Below are 18,243 nucleotides of genomic sequence, written 5' to 3'. Positions count from 1 at the left end.
ACAGGCGTTAAAACAGGATGTTGTTAAGTGGCTGGGTTCCTCCCTAACCACAGCTACTGAATATATTCTCATATGGCTGTCTTTGAAATATTTGAGTGGAGAAGTTATTCCAGCGTGGGAGGATTTTTACAGAACTTTGGAAAAGGTTTCGGTTTGTAAAACTTGCCTCACCCAACTTTTAAACGCTACCAGGCCACCTAAAAGAATTCCACACATCTGTGGTGAGTTTTAGTGTCATTCAGCCTAAAAATGAACCCTGGAGTATGGAAGCCCACAAAAAAAAAAGGATCCATAACTCGAAATTTCGAATTATTTTCTCGAAATTTCGACTCATTAACTCGAAATTTTGAGAAAAGTAACTCAAATACTTTTCTCAAAATTTTGAGTTAATAACTTGAAATTTCGAGTTATGGATACTTGTTTTTTTGATTGTTCTTTTAGTGGCGGAAACGGGCTTCCATACTGGAGATCTTACGTCCTTATCGCTAATGTTCACTCGAAATTTCTATGCGTAGTTAATAATGCCACTTTCATATGTTTTTAGTGATGTTTTGTGGAGGGTCACTCACAGTACAAGAGAACAACGCATCGACATAAATGTGTTTATTTGACCATTTTATAGACAATTATCTCAAAGACAGCAGCGCCTGCCATGTTACTTACATGTCCAAGGTAAAAACTTTACAAAAATAAATAGCTTAAAAAGGAAGCTGTAATAATAGCATATTCCTTCACTGAAGGGATACAGGCCTAATCCTCCATCTCTTTTATAACATACTGTAAATTAACAACAGGAATGAAGAAATCAAATATACACACATGAGTCTGAAACATCTGTGAACATTTGCATATGATGCATGAACTAAAGGGAAAATGAATAAAATTACTGTTATTTTTTCATATACATGACAGATAATATGCTTATCACTTAACTTAGTAATAACACCTCCAAAATAAAATATTGCAGACTGGTTGTACTGCTGTTTTGCTCAACTACACTGTGATGCACGTGGACATGGAACAAGGCTACAGTTACTTTACGGGGTCGAGTGGTCTGTCGTTGGGTTGTCTGATCAGAAAGACCAGACATGATCGAGGCTAATACATGTACAAAGTGTGGGAAATGCCTAGCTTTTGATGTTGGCTCCAGCAGCCAGTAAATATAGTGAGAGCTATGGGTTTGCTCAACAATACTAACTCTCCAGATAAAACCATGACGTCCTCGTCACACGAATTTAACACAAATTACATTAATGTGTGTTTGAAAAGACGAAGCAATCACACACAAGTGCCTCGATCGTACGTCCGTACCTTATTTAAGGGCAAGTGGCTCGATCAAAGCTCTATAGGGGCTTGATTCTGTGAATTACAGCTGGAGGAGGTATATTTACACTGTGCTGGTGTCTGACAGCAGGTTTCATTGTTCTAGCCCCACCGAACTGCTGTTTATAGCAGACGGCCTCCAAAAACAATCTTTTAAGCTGGACTAAATTTCTCATTCTGGAGGAAACACACACACTGCACCTTCTCTTAGCAACTATGCATAGCATCACATGTACATCCTGAGGTAGATTTCCATTGTTTCAATAGTGGTTGTCAAATGTCAACAGAATGACAAAGCAATATTCAGCTAAAAGCCTTTGATGTGATTTGATGCAACCAGTTGATAAGATGGATGGATTATGAGGCAATGGGCCCTGGGATGTAGACGTTTAACCCCCACCCACCACCACTGCCACTACTGCCACTCCTGCGTAACAACAAGACCCTCCAGATTGAAAGAGGCATAAAACATCTTGCAGGTGAAAAAGAATGGTCATAATTATCATTTCTTTGGTTTTGTGGATCGCTCTGTGTGTGTTTGTAGTCATACTGTCCCTGATCTAATGGGCCCCAGCATTATTCTTGGTGCGTCCGCCTGTTCAGTAATCCATCCATTGTTCATAAGTGCACTATGACCATGAGTCCACTGTACTCGTGTTCTTCACAAGCAGTCCTGGTTGAAACATTCCCCAGACACCGGCTCTGGGATCTTTCTTGGATCGCACTGTTCTGCTTCAACAGTCTTGCCAGTGTAGTCTATGCAGAAAACGCTGCGGTGGCGCTCCCCCTGACCACAAGTTCGTGAGCAGGCAGACCAAGGTCCCATCTGCCATATGGGACAGGGCAGATCTGCACAGGGCCTGATGTCTATGGGCTTTAGGTCTTTGTCACACTGACTGGAGAGGAAGCCTTCGTCGTCCATGCATTCAACATTTCTCCTGGACCACCCGGATCCACAGGTCTTGGAGCACAGAGACCACTCGCCCAGCACCCATTCAGGCACGCCAAACGGATGAATCATATGCAAAGACAGGGACGAGCCCTTCTTCTCCTTGGGTTTGTTCAAAGTCACATCTTTAGGGATGAAAAAAGTATATTTGACCTTGGGAGGGCTACCATCTCCTGCAGTGGCGAGGAGCTGGATGGTGATGGCCTCCTTGAGCTGCCTGAAGCTCTGGATCCTCTCTAGCGTCGTGGAAGAGCCGCTGTACTTCAGTACTGCGCCCAGCACCGGAATGTCCTGCTCAACCGTGGACACGGAGAAGTTACCATTAAGGATGTAACCGCCACTCTCTCTCTTTACAGCCAGGTAGTAGCCATCATGCTTGATTCCTCGGTGGCTCCGCTGCTTGATGTCAATGTTAGTAGCGCCAGTGGGAACTGTGACAATGTCACTGTATCCATAGCTGATGGAGAAGAAAAAGAACAGATAACAGTTTACTATAGAATATCTTATCTGTGTATTAATTAGAACTTCCAGGTGAAAGGAGATGAACTTGGTTTGAAACAGAAGAAGAGTGAAAGAAGCTGTGCTGACACTATAATCAACCTACCAACATGTATGAAACTACTAATCTTATCTAAACTATGTTGAATAGATCAGAAAAAGCATAAATAAAATGAGACACATAATCAGAATACCACAAATGGCTGGGCCAAAAGTTATGAAGAACCTAAATTGATATTTGGGGTGAATAAATTCTTGTGAATGGGCCTCAAGTACAACATAAGCAAGTAGAATTTAAAAAAAGATTTGTATGATAATGGGCGAAATATGATCTAACAACACAATCAATTAATCAACTAATTAATTTGTCACAACTACAGTAGAAGGAAAGACATCCATATATTTGTCTAAGCCTTTTAGTGCTTTATCATTTTTATTATCGTTGATCTGATCGGCTTACGTTGCTTTGTTGCACGAGCCTGTGATCTTTCTACAGGTGAGCCCACTTCCTCCACACACTCCACACTTGTCCACTCTCTTGTTGGATCCTATCACCTGGTCGCAGCCTGCCTTCACACACTGTCCTTGGACACACACAGATGTGGTGTCAGGGCCACAGGGGGTGCCGTCAATCACCTGCAGGGATGGAGCAAGCATCGGTGGGTCACTACACATGTCCCATTCAACTATATTTTGAATATAGTTCAACATCATGTCAGGGTGTTCATCAGTGGATGGAGGTCACGGTCATGATGTTGGAGCTGGTTATGACACTGGCTATGAAGCAGAGCTGGGACTTCAGGAAAAACTGCAATGAGTGACGCTTTTCTAAAACCACTATTCTGATTTTAAAAAACTGAACCAGTGCTTCAGACTACTGGCTTTCCTTTCATTGAGATTTGCTGTTGAGTGACGTTATTGTACCTTGGATTCAAACACCTTGAATTCACTGCTGCCCCGGGCCCTGCAGAACAGCTTGCACCTGTCTCTGGGAGAAACACCAGCGTACTTTGGTATCCACTGTTTCACGTTCCCGTTGTGGTCCAGGTAGTTGGGGCTGTTGTACTTCTCACACTGCTCCTCCCTGAAACTTTTACCTAACATGAAGAAACAATAAATTAAGATACTCTACCAAAACAATATTATTTGTATAATCCGAACACCTGATCAACTGTATTTTTATATTCATTAGAGCAACGCAGAAAAATAGATGAACACCAGCAGAGTCTGGATCAGGCTGGTGGACAACAATTAATCATGTAGCATCAAAACATAAAACCTGATTAGAAAACACTATATGGACAAACGTACTGGGCCAGCTGCACATCACACCTACAGGAGCTCAGCCATGCTTGAAGCGTGCAGTGTTTGTGGCGATGGACGATGCTTCATGGCCGAGTTGGGGAGATTTCTACAAGCTTCCCCTTTGCAATATTCACGCTCACAGTTAATCTCGTGATATCTAGAAGGGAGGACATTTCATGAACTGACTTGTTGCAGTGGTGCCATCCTGTTACAGCACCACACTGGAATTCAGCGAGCTCTTTAGAACGACCCATTCTTCTGCTAATGTTTCTAAAGGCAGGCTACACCGTTCAGTGCGTGACTGTAAAACACTCTGACTCGAAGAGTAGGAGGCGTGGCCTGATACATTGGCCCATATAGTGTGTTTTTGCAGTTCTTTTATTGGTTACAGTGATACATTAGTGACTCCTCTGGTCTGCCCTCAGTGAAGATGTTTCATTGGAGTCTTTAGTTTCATGTCTACAACATGAGTCTTAATTTGTAAATTAGTGTCCACACTAGTGTCACTGACATGTCCCTGCTGCATGGGTGGTCATTTCCGCATTCCCATCCCCCCATCCCTGCTTACAAGATGGCTCAAATCACAGCATCTACATCTGTCTTTTATATGCAGGCTGTGGGTCAGTGTAGAAAATGCTGTTTTTCGATTGAGCGTCCCCCTGTTGCCTCCAGTGCCGTCTCCCTGTCGGCCTGTGATTGTCTGAGTGCAAACAGCTGTTCTAGAGTCCGAGCAGATCTGTGCCAGCTGTGCCTCATCACAACAATCAAGCTCTCTACAAATATCCAACTCTGCCACTACCGGCCTGCTGCGTGCTTATGCAAGTTCTTATTTTGTTGTTACTCGTTACAGAATCCCGACCCTCGTCTCCTCTCGCCTGCAGCTCCATCTGTAATGTCTGCAGCGTCAGACTTTTAGCTTCCAGCTCGTCACTTGTTTCCATCCCTGTGTTACCCCTGCCCCCATCCGAGCTCTGCTGCTCAAGTCGAAATATCACAAGTTTTAATCCAAGCCTGCTCTGCTGTCCCCGCTCATTATCTACAATGAATTGTCTTTTATCTACAACTCTGTAGAGAAAAGACAGTTGAATGTCGCAAAAAGCTGGAACGAGTCAAAACCGCAAAACTACAAAGTTGGATCTGCTGACATCAGTGGTCGGTAGATGTCTATAAGCACCTGTTTTGTTCTCCTGCTCATGATTTTACATAAAAATCTCCCAGACCTGAAATGCAGTGTGGTTCAACAACACTGGCAGCACTTTGGCAGAAAAGAGGTTCTAGATAGAACCAAGCTTAATGTGTTTTAATTACACAGTTTCTTCCAGAGTTTGTGGAGTGGTTTGAACACGAGCTAATACGTAGTTTTTTGTTTTGTTTTTTTCTTCATAAAAATGTCCATCTGTTGCAAAGCTTAATTTTCATTTCTAAAGACATGGTGGAGCCTAGGGAAGAACACAGCACATTTCAGAGCAGGTTTAGAGAGTTTTTCTTAACGTTGCGATGTAGATCTTGGGCTTTGGCAGAGGCACTCGGGGATCACATCCTGTGGCCTAATGTTCCTGTGGCTTATGGCGAGGGTTGGGTTTGGAAACTGTGGCCAAAACATCATAAGGTGGGGTCAACGTGCGGTGGGGCCAACCCTCGCCCAAATATGTCAACACACCTAACATCTGGCCTGCATAAAGCGGATCTACAGTAGGTCTGTGGCAGCCAGACTCACCCCGGGTCAATGCTGCCAGTCAAGGCCAAATGTAGGACAATGGAAAGTGCAGATGTGGGACAAACATTTGTTGGGGACAAACGATATAAGAAGCTGTTTCTTTGTTCATTTGAAAGCTGAAAGCTGTATTACGTTGACCCTTACCTTCATTGTTGTCACATGGCTGTATGTTGCAGGACTGGTACTGGACCCTCTGGCCTTCACAGTACTTCCCTCCATTCTGAGGCACTGGGTTAGTGCACTCCCTGTAGGAGAACTCCACCCCACCTCCACACGTCCTAGAGCACTGCTGCCACGGTCCCCACGAGCTCCAGCCGCCGTCCACAACCATCTGCGGTAAAACACACAGGAAAAAAAGAGCAGAGTAGTTGGTTAGTGCTCTGAGCCAAAGGCAATGTCAGCTGTGCAGCCTAAACCACAGTCTGGGCTTCTGGGTTTGAGGCCGCACAGCGTGTTGGCATGCCGCGACTCGAGGCTAAATCTGTGTTGAAGTTCGGCACGCGCCTGCTGTCTGACTCTACCCACATTCCTGCCACATGTGTCACTCACTGCTAGTAGAACCTGCCATGCTCCAAGTTTGTACGTTGAGTGAGTATGTGCGCGTGTGCATGTGTGTTTGCTAGCAAGGTTGTTCTTTCCAGAAGTTTTATAAGCTTGAACCACATCCCAACGGCCAGCATGTCTGGATTCATAAACAGATGTGTATTCAGAACACAAGGAGAAGGTATCGAGGCGACCGACCTTAAATAAGATGCTGAGATGTTCTTTGAGGAAATCTAAAAAGGTATCGTGAAGGATCTGCATTTCAACTCGCCAAAGTCAGACACAGCTCAGGTTATAATGCGTTCTCTGAGCCCTTTAATGTCTGTACTTCAACTTGAAATTGCAGCATTTATGAAAACGAGTCAGGTCTCAGCTAATGCAACACTTTCTACAAACATGCAGTTTTATATTATGGAAGCGGTGAGTTTAAGAAAGAACATTCTCCACCACAGGGAATATTTTGGCCTTGCTGACTCTCATCACTTGTCTGTTGTTAGCGTATTAGCTTTGCTATCTGCTATCATCTCTCTGCTATCATTGTGGGTTTGAATCCACAGTTTGGGGCGGAGCTTGATGGTTCTTACCATATTTGCGTGGGCTCTCTGTGGGTATTCCAGCTTCCGCCCACACTCCAAAGACATGCAGTTAGTGCATTTATGTTAATTGGAACATCAGATTAAGAATAAACTGTGAGACAACTCGTGCATTATCCACAGCTTATCTAACGCAGCATGAGCAAAACCTCCAAAATGTGCTGATTAGAGCTTTATGGCTACAAACCTGATTACTCTGTTGAAAGGAAGTGACTCATCAGACACTGTGAACATTCTTTGGTGGTGAGCCAGTGAAATAAACAATGTCAGCATGCAACATGCAAGAAGATGGGAACAGGGTCCAAAGACTGTAAGGGTTACTGAAAAAACACGTGCTTCAGAAAAAAGCTTGGAAAACCAAGGATTTTGACTAGGGTGGGTTTTGATAATCGATTTATCGATTGAAATCGATTCTGGCTTGGATAACGTGATATCGATTCATTAAAATCCTGAATCGATTTTTAATATAAATTTATTTTGCCCAAAACGCCAGAATCTCAGGTTAAACCTCACAAAATTTCAACAACCCCCAAACAGCTAAAACAGTAAATGAGAGCAGGAACACGGCTTCTGCACAGAGACGTAAACACAAAGCTCGGAGCCGCCGACGGATCAGAATCAGTGAGATGTGGCTTTCTCACCGACGGCACGGACACGGTCGGGGCTGAAAGCCGACTGATTCTGATGTGTCGGCGGGTCGAGCTTTGTGTTCGCGCCCTTTTTGCACTGATTCTAAAGCTGTTAGTTTATCTCTCTCCAAACAATATTGACCGAACCAGCAGCAAAAGAAGATCCAAACTGCGCTTCACATAAACATCGTCATGAATTCACTCTGACTTTTGCTGTTTTGCTTCCACCAGGATAAAATCACACTTCATGCACAGCTCTCTCTCTCTCTCTCTCTCTCTCTCTCTCTCAGTTTCCCGTCTAAAAATCTGTTTTCTTCATTATTCTCTTGCTTGTTACGCACACGTCTACCGTTGTTTACAGGCTGTCGGATGCTGTTTTTTTTCCTTTTACTTACTTCCAAAAAGAAAACCTAATTTCTGTCGTTCAATACTGATCAAATTTAAACTTTTTTAAATTATGCAAAATGCAAAACGCCGTGTCTCTAATAAAACCGCTGTAACTCAGAGGTGATGTTCATGTGTTGATTAATGGTTTTCTTTCGTTTTTGATGTACTGCAGAATATTTTTATAAAATCCCAGAACAGGAAAATCTCCTTCATGTTTTTCTGTTTTATCTTCAGCGACTTTGACACAAAGGCCTCGCTGTGATGCTCACACCTTTGAGTCTGGAAAGCGTTAGCTTCCTTTTTATAGATACAAAAATATGTAAATGTGCTGATCTGAATTATAATATTTCTGACTGTCTGAGGCAAAATTTCCCAGATTCAAATCGAATCGAATCAGGACCTTGTGAATCGGAATCGAATCGATTCTAGAAATCAGTGACGATACCCAGCCCTAATTCTGACCCTCGTGTGAAAATCTTTGGTCTCAAAGCTGCACTGATATTTCTTTTCTTCCAAAAGCAATCGTGACCTTATGTTGTCGCCACAGCCACTACAAGCCTAATCACCTCATGGCCTTACAAGGATGGTGTGGCTCATGTGTTGGGAAACAGCTGAATGAACAAACGTCAGCCTCACTTTTTGTTTTTTACCGACTGACGAGGGAAAAAAAAATCAGGCTCACTAGCACGGCGGCACGAAGGCAGCAGGTGCACTGATGTGAAACAGGCATGCACGAGGTGCATTTCTGCACATCTACCTACAAACTGTGTCCCTTTCTTAGTTGTGTATCACGGTGAACATATTTCTAAGGCTTCTCCACAGTACTTTGCAAGCATATCTTTCAATGTACACACTGATCATGTGTGAGCACTCAATAAGAGCTGCTAAGTCGGCAAGTTTGGATGCAGTATTTGTGTTGAGATAAAATTCCTGCTAGCAATACTTCCAATATTTGACCAATATTACAATAAAAAGGTCAAACTTTAAAATAAAAGACGTCGTGTGGGAGGGGCACTGACTCAGTAGTGAGAATTACACAGCGGATACCGCGAGCTAATGCTGGGGTTCATAGCTGGTAGCTCAGATACTTCCGGTCCCTGTTCATGAAAGCAAAGGATTTTACTGCCATCAAATTTAACTTAGTAAGGTGTCTTTTAAAAAACAGGGAAAAAGACTCGGGCTTACCAGTGGCTTCATCGCCTCATAGACTGGCACGCAGACGCCGTGAAGGCAGCTTCCATTGGCACTGCAGGGGGTGCCATCAGCCCAGGGCAGGCTCCCATTCTTGGTAGAGCATTCCAGCGTCCCCTCCTCCTGACACCACAGCTGGCTGCAGATATCGCTGTCGGAGGTGTTGGGGCAGTGGACGAACTCCTCTCCAAAAATCTGCTGGCACTGCTGGTCCACGCTGTACTTGGAGCCTGGCAGCTCCTTTGGTAGAGGCATGGCGCTCTCTGGGACGTCGAGCAGGCAGTCCCCTGTGGTTACAGCACAAAACAAGTCCGTATGAGGCCGATTATATCGGGGTTTGTGGAGACTGTGGTTCTCGCGGCACAGTGACAATCGTAAATATGCTGCGTGTGGCATGACAACAGTGGGAAAGTATTCAGTGCAAGCTGTGTCCTGACTATAAAACAGAATAATTTCACTTTAACTAATGTAGTGCATGTTTATAGGCAGCCTAATGCTCTGAATCTGGACGTCTGACAGGTAATCCAAATCTGATTGTTTTCCATTATTCCTCTAATGATCTTTATTGCATTCAATAAGCTTTTGTCTGGAGCTGTCAATGACATCTGCGGTTCGGAATGAACATTCTTAGCCACATGAGTTTTTGTTGGAAACATTTTCCAACTGATAAAGAACATATTTTGCTGACACCAGCTGTTGCTTTTGGCCGAGGAGGTGGGGAACAGGAAGAAGTCCATATTATGACTCAGTGGAAAAGAAGGTTCACTGACAGATCTAGCAAGGATACAAACAATACAAGATGCACAGCAAGGCAGGGGGAGAGGGAGCAACAGAGGTAAGGCAAAAGAAAGAGAGCAGGATGTGGAAACCTCGGGCGAAACAAATTGAGCGTCCAACCCGTAATTTAAGGGGAGCGGCACGTTTAAGCAGGAAAGCCTCGGTTCACGAGAGGATGAGAGGAAGCGTATGTTTTATACATCTCTGAGTCAGCCCTAATAACAGAGTCACAGCGTGGCAGGCAGCCACACTGGCACAAGACATTAATGTCTGCGTTCGCTGTAGAGCAACAAGCTGCAGTGTGCCTCACCGTGCCCGTTGTCAAAGAATTCGGTAACGTAGAGCGCGCTGCAGGGCGACCAAGGCATGGTTTTGTTGAGGCTGACGAACAGAGGCGCCATCAGGTGATGACCTCCCAAATCCCCAAAGAGTCTCTCACACGTCTTGGAGTCATCATGAGGCATGCTCAACACATGACCTGCAGGAGGTGACAGTTTTTGAAGGTGCTTGAGAGAGTGTTTAGGAATGACTGAAAACTCGATCTAAGAAGCTTTTCCATAAAGCCGAGGATCGCGTCAGCCCCCCAATGCGACCTCACCGAGCTCGTGTGCAGCTGTGAAGGCAGCTTGCAGGCCGTTGTCCTCGATAACCGAGCAGCTTCTCTTGGGATCGCACATCGTCCCGACATCGGCCACGCCCAGCGTGTCGCAGCTCTTCTGACCGCAGATGTTCTGAAACACAAACACAGAACAAAAATGTCAGATTTGAATAAACTGAAAAAAAGAGCTACTTTGTTTCTCCATAATTACATGTTCGTAGTTTCACTTTGGTGGCTTCTCCTTACATTCACACCAGCATCTCGGACGTTCTGGGCTTTTCAAATACAGGAGGGGAACGGGTTCTCCAGATAAAGCTGGAATTCAGTGAAGCTCCATGAACTTCAAACTCCAGCAGGAAGAAAGAATAAAAAGGACGATCGGTGCCACTCCGGTTTCTGCTGCAACGTTCAGAATTTGATGTAAACAACATGGAAGAATGGATCCGTCCTGCCTTGTGTTAGCAGTTTGTCCTATTACATCACCGGACCGGTGAGCATTAATTACCTGGGTATTTTTCTGACCACGTGCAGCCCTTTATGTGCACGTCTTCTGATGACGGCACACCACAAAGCTTCAGTTATATCAAACTGCTTTCTTGAACACAACAATGAGTTCACTGTACTCGGATCTCAGTTCAACAGAGCACCTTTGGGATGTTCTCGAATCGCAGACTCACATCACGGAAGTGTAGCAGACAAACCTGCAGCACTTGTGTGATGTTATTGTGTCAGTAACAACAAAATCGCTGAGGAATGTTTCCAGGAACGTTTCGTGTTTGTGCCACGAAGAATTAAAACAGTTCTGAAGACAAAAAGGGTCCAAATTCAAACAAAGTGTCCCGTGAGCACAGCTGCCTTTAGTGTCTAGGTCAGCTGTTTGGTCACTTTAAACTTTCCGTTCTACTTTGAACCAACTTTTTCGTTTTTGCTAAATTGCTTATTTATTCTAGTCTGTTTATAATTAATCACTGGTTCAACGTTTCATCAGTGGCTGCTTGTTACAATATTCGGTTCACAGGGTTTTTAGAATGAGCCTCTGGAGAGTGAAGCTAGCACAATCAGTCCTCTTACAGTAAAGGTATGTACAGAAATCTCTAAATAATGTGCATTATGCCAAAGTAAACGAAGCAGCAATTTTAATATTGTTAAAACGAGTGAGTGTGACGTGGAGCTGGGGAACCGAGTTTCATCCTCTGTGCAGTAAAAAGCCTGATTGTGTTGACCTGCTTGGACTCTCTGACTAGTTTTCATGCACACTCAGTAACAGCCTGAGGTGTTACAACCACCTCCTGTGTGGATATAGTTTGGTGGCTAGCTGCATATTAACATAGCGAGTGCAGCTTTGCATAAAGTTGGAGCGCTATGTACAGTATGTGACAAGAACCAGTATACACTGGAGGGAAGTGGCAGTGGCCAGCAAAGGTAATGGAACAGCTGCACTGCTGCTAAAACTGCGTTTCACTCAAACTAAATTGAAAGAGCGACTCAGAAAGATTCAAACTGAAACAGGCGACGTCCGAATGTTTTATACATCCCAAATATTTGCCTGATAGCTTGTGGATATATGGCACTGCAGGCTGGACTGTTAAAGACTTAAAGCCATTATTCTGTCAAATAGTAAATACAGTAAATATATTAGCAACCCTTGATGACTGTTATATAACCTTCACCATGTATTTAAAAAATCAAAAGCATGTTACTCAGTGTTTCCATCATTAAGCAAAAGCAAATAAATATCCGCAGCTGTCTGCAGCTGTGGGAGAAGTGACCGTGTGTTATATCAGACATCTTTCCTTATTTCTGTGTAGGATGGACAGATGCATCCACGGCCTCGCCTTCTCTAAAAAAACACGAGGCGGGACCTTCTGTGATTGGAAAGACATCTGGACTTGGAAACAGGGACTGAATGCAGCTCAGTCTGTGTTTGCACACCTTATTCCACAACAGCAAAAGATGCCTTTCATGCAGATGCAAGACTCGACGTATGGGTCAGAGCTCAAACCGCAATGTTGTACAAACACACACGCGGTGAGACCGCAAAGATGCACGAGTGAAATGTTTCCAATGCATGCAACCCGCCGCGAGCTTTGCGTTTTACGCAGCGTCAGTCTTCTCTTTTGACTGCGGCTTGCACGGCACGCATTTGCAACCCCGAGCAGGCCACATACTAAAGCTCGACCGTTTGTAGGGACACTAAAGTTAGCTCATCCACGAGGAGCCTTCTGTCCTCTGCATTTCAAAGCGTATTTCTGCGGAAATGGAAAAACAAACAGAAACCCGGGTTTGCGTGAATGATGGTTTCCCCCAAAGAAAAGCCGCTTCAACAATCCAGCACAACACAGCACAAAGCCATATGTTCTCTCCATTATTTCTCAGATCCGGGGTCAGATTTACACGCTAACGTCATTCTGTAGGCGGATAAATGCCAAGCCTGTCATCAAATCGAGCCGCAAACCAGGGCACTTAGCTATAAAAATTTAATAATAGAGAAGTTCCTCGCCTAATGTATTGTCTGCTAACACCTTGTCAACACGCACATACCAGATGGAAGAAGGCAGCCAAATACAGCAGAACAAGCCAATCGCAACTCAAACCCCGAGGACTTGTGAACTTATTTCCTGTCGAAGCATCCATAAAGAACAATTTGTTTGCTTTGCTTTGACATTTCCCCAGCTTGGAAAAGATTATTCCATCTCTGCAGTCTGGTTTCAGCATCCTTAATTGGCAGCTCGAAAGTTTTTCTTTTCTATGGGTTGTTAAAAAATAACGTATGACAACGGTTGGTTTAAAGCGAGGCGCTGTTTCAGCTGGGAGACCTCCAAATGTCACTACAGCTGCTCTAAAGTGCACCTGTGCCACTGTGTGGCACTTTGGCTTAGATAATTGCTGGGCGGTTGGCTTTGCTGCCTGTGAAACCGCATTATGCTCCCACAGCTGGCGGGGCACTGAATTCCACCAGAGATTGTTTTCGGACTCATTCTTGCTGGTTGTCTTCTGAAACTAAATCTGCCAGAACGTGATGGTGAGAGGACCGTCCATCCTCTGTGAAGCACGGCAAAACCGCACTTTGAAGAAAAAGCTTGACTGCTGTAACCTATCGTGGTGACTGACTCTGTGTCAAAGTGTTTTTTGCTAGCACGCGCACACACACACACACACACACACACACACACACACACACACACACACACACACACTACATGAACTGCTAAACACGTCCAGCTGAGGGCACATAACCTATTTTGTATCACACACGATGTGTTACTTCAAAGGATCCTAACATTAAACATGATGAACGTTTCAAATAGTAACAAATAATCCATGTGAGGTCAAATCTGACTTTCTTACTTCAAACTATTTTTTTCTACTTTTGGATCTGTATGATGTCACTGTGAGCAGAGATCCCTAATACACTCATCTCTGTTACGCATCTGTTGCTGTGAGTGTACAAGCCCCACCCACTTGGTGGGTTTTATTTATGAAGAGCAGCCAGTCAGAAGAAACTTGGCTTAAAAGGAGGGAGAGGGGCGCTGGGATGGCTGCCATAAACTTGTAGTTCGTTTAGTCGGTGAAAAAGCGTCGCACAGAGTCCCATTACGACATAAATACGACGCAGAACTGCTTTAATAATATAATGTAGCTGTAATAAATCCCCTTTAAAAGCATTAGCCTTAGCTCTGTTTTAGAGAATCATACATTAATTCTCCTTCTTTAACTTCCTTTATTGCTTTGGTTGCTAGCAGGTGGCATACAGTGAGTTTATGTGAACATGAGAATCCACCTTCAGCAGTGGAGAGAAATACATGTACCTTTTACAGGACACACAGGAATTTGTTCAATAAAACATTAAAAAAAATAGAATTTATTTGTTAGCATTTACATTTTTGCTTCATGACTAAATCACTTCCCATTGTTAAACCTTTCAATGAAACCTGAAATACTCCGGTGTTCCTCAGGGATCAGTTCTCAGGCCACTGCTGTTTGCAAATTATGACTTAATGAACACTTCACAGTAACTCTTAATTTTGCCTGTAGGTTTTAATTGTGTCTCAGTTACTAAATGGCTGAGTACTCATTTGCACAGTCCAGATGTCATCGCGCGATCTTAGAATTTCAATTGCACGATACTAAACAATCCCTTTATTCAGGGATAATGATGGCATTTCTCTGAACTTGTGCAGTTAAAAGCTATAAAAAGTGTAGTTAATGACTTCTTGTTAAGATGTTCATCTTGTTTAAAAGATAAATGTTTAAAGCCTTATTCGCAGATGATACTGTGTTTTATTTCAAAGACCTAAACAGCTTTAAATAAAACAAAAAACGAGAAAAATAACAAAATCAGATGTATGCTCGTCTGCTGGCTCCTCACCTCTCTAGTGAACAGCATGGCAGTGTCGTAGTGCTCGGGATGCCTCTGGCTTGGTGGATTGAAGCGCTGCTGCCAGGAGCAGAAGTTCCTCAGAGCCACACCTCCATTGCTGGAGACCTCCGGTCCAATTTCCTCGTCTTCCACCACCAGCATCTCCACCACCACCATGTTCACAGAGTTCTTTATGCTGGGGTGCTTATAAAGCTGGGCGGCCATGGACATGAGGGTGAGGATGTAGTGCTGTGGAGGAGAGGATATTTATGATTCAGCCTACAGATGTGTTTGGAGCCAGGCTGGCTGTCCCTCGCAAGCTAAACATACACGTGATGGTAATGAGAATTTTTTAATGAAATCTTGACAAGAAAGCGTGTGCATGTGTGCGGTATATTACTCCAGGGGACTTTAATGATGTTTTGTGTCTGCGGGACAAGCTTCATTGTAAAATTTTGAACAGATTGCAAACACATTTTTGCCTTTTCTTACTTACTAGATGTGCATGTGTAATCGTGTAGAGGGGCCAGTGTGTTGGTTAGTTCGGCTCTAATGTGCCGAGCCTCGTTTGATGCCTTCAAATGGAAAAGAGACTTTTTCCAAATGCAGTAATTGCACAAAAATAAAAGCATAAACACTATAAAGTACACTCACTGAGCACATATGTGTTCTACAATGGAAATTAAACTGGCTGATATGTGGAGCTGTCCTGGACTGTATGTTACTGCTGCAGCAAACAAAGAAAAGGAATGGATGCCAACATCATACAAGATGGCCAAAGCTGTAGGCAGACAAACCGACATGTATTTGCACCTGTGGCCTGAAATCATTTTCCCCGTGACACAATCACGGGGCGACTGTGGCTCAGGGGATCGGGAAGCTCATCTGTAGCCGGAAGGTCGCCGGTTTGATCCCCCTGCTCTCTCTGTCCTGGTCGTTGTGTCCTTGGGCAAGACACTTTACCCTACCGGTGATGGCCAGAGGGGCCGATGGTGCAATATGGCTACAACTGTAGCTGCCTCCACCAGTGTGTGAATGAATAGTGGAATTGTAAAGCGCTTTGGGTGCCTGGAATTATTATTATCATTAAAGGAGACGCGTCAGGGATTTCCACTGAGCTGCTGTGTCACCGTGTTTCAGAGCTGCCAAATCACAGACAGTGTGAGCGGCTTTGCCGTGATGTGTATTCTCGGTGAAATCATTTTTTCTAGGGTGGGTTGATAGTCCCACATTGAAAGTTTTTCCACATGTGCTGTGAGCACACCCACGGAGCCACATGTTGATTTTTGCCTGGGGAAACCAAATCACTGAAACGGCCCCTATTTGTAGAAAACTGCATAGAAATAAAAAGGAATGTGTGATTTGGGATGGAAAATCCACTGTGAGCCAAGTTTATCAGTGCAACCTTTCTCCTCACCTTGTGTCTGGTTGCCTGGGGAATACTATGGAGACTTTGGCAGCTGAGGAGTGACTTAAACACAAACAGATTAGAATTTGGCTGGTGTGGACTTTGGCACAGTCCTACTTATTACTGGTTTGGCTTTGGTTGGAACCAGGACTGATTTCAGATTGGAAGGAGGACGTAATAAACATTTAGTGCACTTTAAACACTGAAGGTTTTATGCGGGAGAGAAGGGCTGATTTAAAGAATCACGGAGTACAGACAGAATGGAAAAGCTACTGTAAGCGCTGTGAGTCTTCCTGGTGATGCTGAGGCTTTGCTGCCAAATGGTGACCAAGTCCCTAGGAATGTGCTCTAGCATTTCTTGCATTTCTTTGGCCTGACATCTTTCTGTGAAAAACAGGGAGCTCATCGATTTCCTCCCAAGGTCCCTCACTGACAAAACATGTTTTATGCAGCCGGAGAGAAAAACATATGCCTGCCTTTATATTTTCGAGTGTGTGAATCCTGACTTTGCAGACAGGATGGGAAAATAAAAAGGGGGGGGGGTTTAATGGAATGACGTCTACAACAGCAGCCTGTTTATGGAAGAGTCTAAGCCAAGAAATTAAAGGCAAGCTTTGTTTGGGCGCCTAGTAAGTGTGTGCGTGCAGGAAAGAATGAGTTCATGGCGTCTGACCTTTATTTCATCTCCATAGAAGTGGGTCATGGTTGAGTCTGCTACCACCAGGGTCTCTATGAACCGTGGCGCGGAGACAAAGCGTCTCCGGCGTGGTTCCCTCCTTGCGTCACCGTCGCCGTGCGTAAAACTTTCCCCATTGTGCTGCTCCACGGCCGCGTGATCAAACGGGAGGGAAACACCGTTGCTCTCGTTGAATGTTCTCCTCCTGATGACGTGCGGCTCCTCGGCAGAGGCTGGCCCCGGGCCGCCGTGGAGTTTGGGCTCAATCAAATACTCTTTGCCCTCCGTTACAAAGGAGCCAAAGATGCCCGAGCACAGACTGACAGCCACGAGTGAGTTCTGATCTTGATCCACGTTCCCGGAGTAAAAGCAGCTCCTCAGGTGGCCCTCGCTCTCCTCTGACCTGTTCATAAGCTTCTGGGGGACGGCTCGGGCACCTGGAGCGCTGCGTAAAGTTCCAACGTCTCTGGCTTTGATGCGCTGGATGGTGAAGGAAGGCGCGATGAAGCTGGTGTCCGGGACGAGGTTTAGAGTAAAGTCTTTGCCAAACGCACTGAGGACAAACCTCGGCTGCTCCTCGCTTCTCTTCCAGAAGCGCCCGCTGGTTCTTGCGTTTATCCGAACAGGTACAACATCCTCTGATTCAAGCGAAGAGGCAAGTGCCGCGTTCACTACGCACAGGAGCGAAAAGAGCAAACACGCAGTGGCACACATCGTCTGCAGACAGAAACGCGCTGAAGAGTGGATCAAAAATAAAGACTCTAACAAAGATGATGTCCTTTCTCTTCTTCAGTCGCAATAACGTCTCTACTGAAATGAAAGTGAGCTCCCAGTCAGAGTGTGCTGCTCAGCTTCGGCCAGCTATCGTTCCCTGTTCTGCCGCTCACCAGCACCGCTGCAGTCTGGACATATCGGGGGTATTTATACTTTCCCTTCTTCTCTGGACATGAGGGGGTTTATTTTTGATATCCTCCGTTGCTGGAAATTCTCCTCCCACTCACACTTCATGAGAAACTCGAGGATAAAACGGGTCCAATAAGAATGGGCCGACACTCCCCCCTTCTGAAACAGCTTGACAACCGCGCTCCTATTATTAACCCAGCGTGCTGTATGGCAGCGACAGGACATCTATACTACGCATAGCTGGGAGTCCGCTACGCGAGTTATTTCGGAGGTGTGTGAGTGGCAGGCCCCCACAGGGCCCGGAGCCCCCCACCCCGCCCCTCTCCAAATCCGGCCTGCTTCATCCCCCGCACAAAAGAGCAAGACGAAGAAAGGCGCCGAGTTTG

The 18,243-nt window shown here is 44.8% G+C and overlaps 1 protein-coding gene across 1 annotated transcript; it reads right to left on the bottom strand.

Annotated features, from left to right (window-relative positions):
• Positions 1-519: 519 nt before the first annotated feature.
• Positions 520-18,149, bottom strand: LOC146374403 (A disintegrin and metalloproteinase with thrombospondin motifs 8-like). The gene is made up of 9 exons (XM_084951028.1): positions 16,952-18,149; positions 14,880-15,119; positions 10,511-10,643; positions 10,223-10,390; positions 9,130-9,422; positions 5,937-6,123; positions 3,695-3,867; positions 3,231-3,406; positions 520-2,729 (listed from the first exon to the last, which is right to left on the bottom strand). The coding sequence occupies exons 1-9, from the start codon at positions 17,666-17,668 to the stop codon at positions 1,985-1,987; spliced, it is 2,832 nt and encodes a 943-aa protein (XP_084807154.1). The 5' UTR covers positions 17,669-18,149; the 3' UTR covers positions 520-1,984.
• Between the last annotated feature and the right edge of the window lie 94 nt (positions 18,150-18,243).

The sequence above is a fragment of the Perissodus microlepis genome, chromosome 14 (genome assembly GCF_051167445.1).
Source record: "Perissodus microlepis isolate ML-2025 ecotype Zambia chromosome 14, ASM5116744v1, whole genome shotgun sequence".
NCBI classification, from domain to species: domain Eukaryota; kingdom Metazoa; phylum Chordata; class Actinopteri; order Cichliformes; family Cichlidae; genus Perissodus; species Perissodus microlepis.
Note: the sequence above shows the minus strand (reverse complement) of the source record. Positions and strands in the feature narration are given on the sequence as shown.

What these genes read in the sequence shown, in the direction of transcription:
- LOC146374403 (XM_084951028.1), bottom strand. Translation starts at nt 17,668, where the DNA reads ATGTGTGCCACTGCGTGTTTGCTCTTTTCGCTCCTGTGCGTAGTGAAC. An exon ending in TCAAGGTGTTTGAATCCAAG is followed by an intron (nt 3,407 to 3,694) that starts GTACAATAACGT and finishes CCATCCCTGCAG; the next exon opens with GTGATTGACGGCACCCCCTG. An exon ending in GGCTCGTGCAACAAAGCAAC is followed by an intron (nt 2,730 to 3,230) that starts GTAAGCCGATCA and finishes CTTCTCCATCAG; the next exon opens with CTATGGATACAGTGACATTG.